General features: G+C 42.5%; 1 protein-coding gene across 1 annotated transcript; it reads right to left on the bottom strand.

The window, feature by feature from the left end:
* Positions 1–332: 332 nt before the first annotated feature.
* On the bottom strand, positions 333–5,350 carry TOMM5 (translocase of outer mitochondrial membrane 5). The gene is made up of 2 exons (XM_072596767.1): positions 5,086–5,350; positions 333–882 (listed from the first exon to the last, which is right to left on the bottom strand). Exons 1-2 carry the CDS (start codon positions 5,204–5,206, stop codon positions 848–850), a joined length of 156 nt encoding a protein of 51 aa, XP_072452868.1. The 5' UTR covers positions 5,207–5,350; the 3' UTR covers positions 333–847.
* Positions 5,351–7,312: the final 1,962 nt, after the last annotated feature.

Genomic DNA, 7,312 nt, shown 5'->3' with positions numbered 1-7,312 from the left:
AGCTGGGATAAGCCACTAATAAGATTAGCAATTAATGACTGCATAAACTACCAACTTCTAGCATAAAAACTGGCAAATATGATTACTACCTACTCACTCCTTTGTTAGGTAGTAGGTGCTGGTTTTATCATTAGGTTATCGTTCATACAGGCTGTTCAGAAGTTGAAGCAATGCTGAAAATTAAAGCTGTATTTTTAAGGACTGGCAAATTAACAAGGAAAGGCTGGGGAGGGAATCATTCTGGCATAATATATAATAGTCACAACACAGTTCTAAGATAATTTCACCAAACGCTAAAGTGAGAAAAAAAGGAAAATTTAAATAAAATCTAATACTTTTAAAAAATGGCACATTTATTAAAAATAAAGACTAATAGTACTGTGCTAATTATCATAATGGTATCAATTTCAACAAAAATAATCACAAGAAAATCTTTCACAATGCATATTCCTCACAGAGGCAGGAGGTTCAACAGAAGTAATGAGATAATTTCAGAGGTAGCTCCCTTGCAACGAGTACTCACTACAAAACGTAGTTTGATAAAACTATTTACAACTGAACCAAAATTCATGAAGGTTGTATGATACCAACAAGCAGTATGAGACCAAAGAAGTCTGCTTAACATTTGAAAAACAGTGTCAAAGAAAAAAAACTTCATGCTTTCTTTCAACTGCTAGCATTTTCAGAGGTCAAACTCATTCTTAGTAAGTGGAGTTTTCATATCTATTCAGTACCAGAAGTCTCTGATGTCTTTTTGTGCCCATTTATTAGCAAATGAGAAGAGAAATTGTAACCACATTCTGAAGTTCATGCTCTCACACGCCAATGTGTCTCGTCACTGTGGTCTTCATATGCTGTCCAACTTCTTTAATATATAGGGTGCTAGGGAAGGTGGGGAAGAAAAAGCAAAAGCAACAAATTAGCTACGAAGAGTACAAGTTCCTTCATCTGATTCGGTTATTTATTCTAAGTGCTTTGTGAGCAAAGTATCATTGCAAGTAAATCAGGTTCATAATGGGGGACTTTTTTTTTTTTTAACATTTCAAAACTCCATTTAAAGAAAAGTCAACAAATCTTTGACTGAAAAGTACTCTGGTCAAAAAAAAAGCAGACTCCTCCCCCCCATGTTGATTAAAAATTCAATCATGCTAAATGTATCATATGCTAATAGTTAATAACCATTTCTCAATATATGAAAAGATCAAGGATACCTACTGCTCAAGACAGGTAAAGACAGCAAAAGGTCAAGATTTTTTCATTCTACATACTAAGCATGAGCCAATAATGTATCAGTTGGGAGAGCTAGGTGGCACAGTGAACACAGAGTGCTAAGTCCAAAGTCAGGAAGAAGTGAGTTCAAAACTGGTCTCAGATACTTTCCAGCTGTATGATCCTGGGTAAGTCACTTAATCTGTTTGCCTCTGTTTCCTCATCTGTAAAATGCATCTACCTCCCAGGGTTCATGTAAGGATCAAATGTGATAATAACTGTAAAGTGCTTACTAGCATGGTGCTTGACACACTGTGTTATGTAAATATTAGCTACTATTATCAGCAAGTATTTATTAAGTGACAACTATGAACTACACTATGTGCTAGGGATACAAAGTAGAAAAGGGTGCCTGCCCTTGAGGCATCTACATTGTATCAGAAAGACAGCACTCAGATACGTAGGTGTATACAAAATAAATACATGTACACTAGCAGCGTACACTTAGTAGCGGGGCTTTGGGAAGGTTTAATATAGAAAGTAGTGTTTGAGGTGAGTCGAAGCAAACTAGGGATTCTAGGAAGTAGAAATGATGATGGACTACAGCTAGTTCAAAGGGAAAAAGACAGGTGATTGGAGTGTCCGTGGGAAGGACTGCAGGGAAGCAGAATAATGTATCATAAGCCCAGTTTTGAAGGGCTATTAATGCCAACCAGAGAAGTTTATATTTGATTCTTCAAGTAACAAGAAACCACTGGAGTTTATTTAGTAGGAAGGTTACATGGTTATAAAAATCATTTTGGCAGCTCTGTGCAGGATGGAATGTTAAAGGGAGAAATATGAAGTAGACGACCAATGAAGAGGCTACTTCAATAGTCCAGGCAGGAGAGGAAGAGGGCCTGAACTAAAGCTGATGGCTGTGTGAATGGAGAGAAGAAGAAAAACAGAAGAGATGTTAAAAAGGTCAAAACTGAAGATGTGGCAAATGAAAAGATAATTAAGATGATGTAGAAAGAATGTGAACCTGTATTACTGGAAGGATGGTGGGAATCTCAACAGAAACTGAGAAGTTTGGAAGGTGTGGTTTTGGAATGAAAGCCAATGAGTCCTATTTTACACATGCTGAATTTGAGATACCTATCTAATCTGAAATATCTAATGAGTCAGATGAGCTGACTAGGATTGTATAAAATAATCCTATAAACAAAAAGATAAGGGAACTATCTAAATGGAGGTGATAATTAAATCCATAGATGAGGCTATTAGGTGAGGGAGTGTGGAGGGAAAAGAGTCTAGGACTGAGCCTTGGGGCATACCCAATGGATCAGGAAATGAGACTAAGAGAAAAAAAAAGACAGGTAGGAGAAACGAGAGATTTGTGTCAAGAAAATCCAGAGTGCAAAGAGCATCCAAGAAGAGTTGGTAGGTTAAGTGTCAAATGTGGCACAGAGGTCAAGAAGAATGAGGACTAAGAAAAAGAGAATTTAGATTTCACGATGAAAAGCTCAATGATAACTCTGTAGAGGGCAGTTTCAGCTGAGTCCAGAGGTCAGAAACCAGACCAGAAAGGGTTGAGACGTCGGTAAGGAGAGGAAGAGGCCAAGTATGCAGACAGCTTTTTCTGAATTTGGTTTCAAAAGGATGGGAGAAATATAGGACAATCACTTTAGGGGACAGTAGAGCCTTGTGAGGTTTATTTCCCCCCAAAATATAGGAGTTTGGGGGGATATTTTTGACATGCTTGTAGGTAGCATGGAAGGAGCCAGTAGATAAGCAGTAATGGAAGATCTGAAAGAGCTGGAGATTATTTGTGGGGGCAAACTACTGGTAGAGACATATGAGGATGAGACCGAAGGTAGATATGTAAAAGGAATAGGGTAGATACATAAAAGGCATTGGTGAGAAGGCCATTATAGATTAGTGCAGAAGACAGCATAAGGGATGGTTATGTATCAAGGGGTTCTGAAAAGTATAGAAAAGCCCAGCATTGTTCAATGTGCATTGAGTAGTAGTTTGGATTAGAGAATACATGAAAAGAAATAGTATGAGATAAAATTAGCATAGTACTTTAGAGAGTGATTTTTGTGGAGAACTCTGAATAAAGGCTAAGGAATTTGGCCTTTATATGATATTCACTGGGCAGCCACAGAAGGCTTTTGAGCAAGTAAGTGACAAGATCAATTCCATGTATTATAATTATCTTGGCAGCTGTATAGGTGAAAGGCAAGAGGTAATAAGGACCAGAATTTGGTTACAGCAGTGGAAATAAGGGGAGATATGTCAGAAACACCGAAGTCCGAGGAACTGCCTATTGATCTTGAACAAGCCTTTCAATTTAACCACCATCACCTTTCGTTCCAGTTGGCCTATGATACACACAGATGATGAAGAGTACAGATTTAGGTTTTAGTCTCAGGTCTACCACTAACAAGTTGTATGACTTTCTGGTCCTCAATTTCCCCAACAAGCTCTCTGTGAAATACAGATGATAATCGCTGGCCCACAATTCCTTACCAGACTGTTGTGAGGACTGAATGGTCTGATATAGTAAACAGAAAAAGAATAAAGTGCCAGGCTTTGTTCCAGAAAACTACAGAAACAAGGGACAGAGGAGTTTGGTTTCTCTCCTGTCCCACTAGCATGGTCCAGGGAGCCCAATAGTCTCTTCTTGGGGTTCCAGAATGATCATTTGTACAGCACCTTCCAGAGAAGCAGCCTTGGTGCCAGGGACAGACATTAAGTGCCTACCATGCACTGGACAATGCTGTTCAAATCCTGCCTCCAACACATGGCAGTGTTACCCTGGACAAATCGCTATACCTCAGCATGTTCTAGGCAATTCTTTATGTGGTCTTTAAGAAGCAAGAAAAATACCACACCCATTCAAAAGAAGAATTCTCTCCCCACTAGGTTCCCTACACCGGAGAACCTTCAGGTTCAGTTTTGCTCCCCATACAAAGCAACGTAGAGCTGGAAGAGGGGTTCTTAACCCTTTCTGTGCGTCACGGACATTCCGGCAGTCTGGTGAAGCTTGAAGACTTTAAATGCATAAAACAAAATACGCAAGATGACAGAGGAAGCCAATCGTGTAGAAGTTAGAAGAGTCAGCCCTTGTAAATAGTGCTCTACGTATAGGTTTAATTTATCCTAATGACAAATGACAGCACTGAGAGGTGCTGTCATTGCTTCCACTGCACAGATGAGAGGGAACTGAGGTAGCAGTTAGGCAGCTTGCCATTATTATTACCTCTGTTTTACAGGCGAGGAAACTGAGCCAGAAATGACACATAGGAAAACACTGAGGCAGAGGTTAAGTGATCTGCCCTTAGTCACAGATAGGACTGAGCCAGGACTTGAACTCAGGTCTGTCACCCTGACTCCCCAAACCAGCATTCTACCCAGTATTAAGACAACAGAAGCACACGGACCCCAGAAATGGAAGGACGTGACAAGGATCACGTGGTCTAAACTGTGGAGTGGTGGAAAGAGCCCCGGGTACGGAACCGGTCCTGCGTGCCCTTGGGGAGGGCAAGGAACTTCTCGGGGGCCCAGTTTTCTCACTGGCAAAAAAGGGAAGGAAGGTGAGGATGGCGTTTCACCAATAAAAAAACTGAGGCCCAGAGGGGGCGAGGGGAGGAGCAGGGGGTGAGGGAGGGGTGCAACGCTCTTCTCCGGGGCTGGGCCCCCCAAGACGCACCCCTATGAGCCAAGATCAAGGCCGCCCCCCGCTGTGCGGCCGCCCCCCCCCACCACCCCCGCCCCCTGCTGAGCGGCCGCCCCATTTCACCCCTCCCCGCTGTGCCACCGCCCCCCCCCGCCCCCCCCTTCCCCGCAGCGCCGCCTCTCTCCCCCGGGCAGATGGCAAAGGTCACTCACTGACACGCAGCAGGGCCACGTAGAGGAGAAAGTTGCGGACCGAGGAGACCACGTCCTCCCTCATCTTGCGCTTGAGCTCCTCCGGGTCTAGCTTCGGCCCCAGGTTCTCGATCCGGAACATGCTGAGTTCGGTCCGTCCGGTACGGGCAGCAACTCCCCGGCCTCCCGCGCAGCGCACGCAGTTCGCCGGCTCTCCGGAAGTCGCGCCCCACCCCCTTCCGGGCTCCACCACGCGCTGAGCTACGGAGCGGCGGTAGGGACAAAACAGCTTGGGGCGATTGGAAATTACGTCACGATGCGAGCCCCGGGAGGGGTGGGCTGGGCGCCAAGGTCACTCCAAGGACGAGCGGACGTAAGGAGAGTGACCTGTGGGTGAAGATGGGTGCAAGCTGGAAGGGATGCGGCCCAACCTGGGCGTTTTATTGTTTAAAAATTTGTCTTTATTTTTATCCCACCCTAATTAACTACAAATAAAATGGGCGTTTCCATATACATAGACCATAAAAAGAAAACACAAAACCATTGATTTCTATTATATACACGTTTTTCTTTCAAATTTTGTAACGAAGCATAAAATTATACACATGATATAATGCTATATTTAACCTGTAGCTTTTAAAGCTGTTCAGCATGCTTCTGATTCTGGTTCTGTTCATTTTTTAAAAAAAAGATGTCCTCCCTTCCCTCCTTCCTTCCCTCCTTCCTTCCCTCCTTCCTTCCCTCCTTCCCTCCCTCCTTCCCTCCCTCCTTCCCTCCTTCCTTCCCTCCTTCCTTCCCTCCTTCCTTCCTTCCTTCCTTCCTTCCTTCCTTCCTTCCTTCCTTCCTTCCTTCCTTCCTTCCTTCCTTCCTTCCTTCTTTCCCTCCCTTCCTTTCTCTTTCCTCCCTTCCCTCTATCATCACTTTCTTCTTCTCATCCTTCCCCACTGGAAAAAAAAAAAAGAAAAAAATCCCTTGTAATAACTATGCATAGTTAAGCAAAACATTTCCACTTTAGCCTTCTCTAAAAATGTATGTCTTATTCTGTATTTTGAATCCATTTCGTCTGTCAAGAGGTGCAGCCGTCTCATTTTGGAGAGGAAAGGGAAATAACGACCAACTTCACAGGTTAGTAGGTGGCAGGTCATGGTTCTAATCCATGTCCTTTCATCCAAATAAATTCTTTCTTCTACATCACATTAAATAATATTAACCAAGATTTACATGACACTTTCACGTGTATAATATTTCTCAAAATCATGTTATAAAAACAATTTTTTCCCTCACAACTTAAATGATCTGTGATATCAGGGTGAATCAAATAGATTTTTGTAGCCATTCTAAAAATACACTAGCACACATAATTACATTTTATTTTCCTTAAGTAGTCTATTGGAAGTCCATTTCTGTACTTTGAAAATGGTGTCCCAATCATTCTGGATTATCTATCTTTCCACAGGAATACCTTGTGCATAATAACAAAAATTTTGTCCCTTCTTCTATTTTTCAGTGACTTCAAGAGCTGTTTCTGCAGTACTAAGGATATCAGGATACTAGGGATGGACACCTATTAGTTTGGAAAGGAAATCATTCCACAATTTAGTCAATCAAAGAGTATTTATGTAGAGGAGGTTATCCCCCAGGAGTTCAAGGATGCCTCCATTGTCCAACTTTATAAAGGTAAAGGAAATAGATTGTCCTGTGACATACATAGGGAAGGTCTCTCTCTTAGTCACTGCTGGCAAGATTTCTTGGTAAAGTCCTCCTTAACAGGCTGATCCTTCACCTGGAAGATGGTCATCTACCTGAGAGCCAGTGTGGCTTCAGAAAGGGCCGAGGAACAGTGGATATGGTGTTTGCTGCCCAACAACTCCAGGAGAAATGCCAGGAGCAGAACAGAGGTTTGTACACAATGCTTTTGTAGATCTGACCAAGGCCTTTGACACTATTAGTCGTGAGGGATTGTGGAAAACTATGTCAAAATTTGGTTGCCCAGAGAAGTTCATCAATATTGTACTTCAACTTCATGTTTGCTTGATAGTGGACAAAGCTCTTGTGCCTTCCCAGTCACCAATGGAGTGAAACAGGGCTGTGTGCTTGCTCCCATGCTTTTTAACATGATGTTTTCAGCCATGTTGTCAAATGCTTTCAGTGAGGATGAACATGGCATCAAGGTCAACCGCCGTACTGATGGTAAGTTCTTCAGTCTGAAAAGGCTACAAGCCAAGACCAAAGTGGAGGGAGTGTTGCT

The sequence above is a fragment of the Notamacropus eugenii genome, chromosome 3 (genome assembly GCF_028372415.1).
Source record: "Notamacropus eugenii isolate mMacEug1 chromosome 3, mMacEug1.pri_v2, whole genome shotgun sequence".
NCBI lineage: Eukaryota > Metazoa > Chordata > Mammalia > Diprotodontia > Macropodidae > Notamacropus > Notamacropus eugenii.
This window is presented reverse-complemented; position numbering and strand designations above follow the sequence as displayed.

What these genes read in the sequence shown, in the direction of transcription:
- TOMM5 (XM_072596767.1), bottom strand. Translation starts at nt 5,206, where the DNA reads ATGTTCCGGATCGAGAACCTGGGGCCGAAGCTAGACCCGGAGGAGCTC. An exon ending in CGTGGCCCTGCTGCGTGTCA is followed by an intron (nt 883 to 5,085) that starts GTGAGTGACCTT and finishes CACCTTCCCTAG; the next exon opens with CACCCTATATATTAAAGAAG.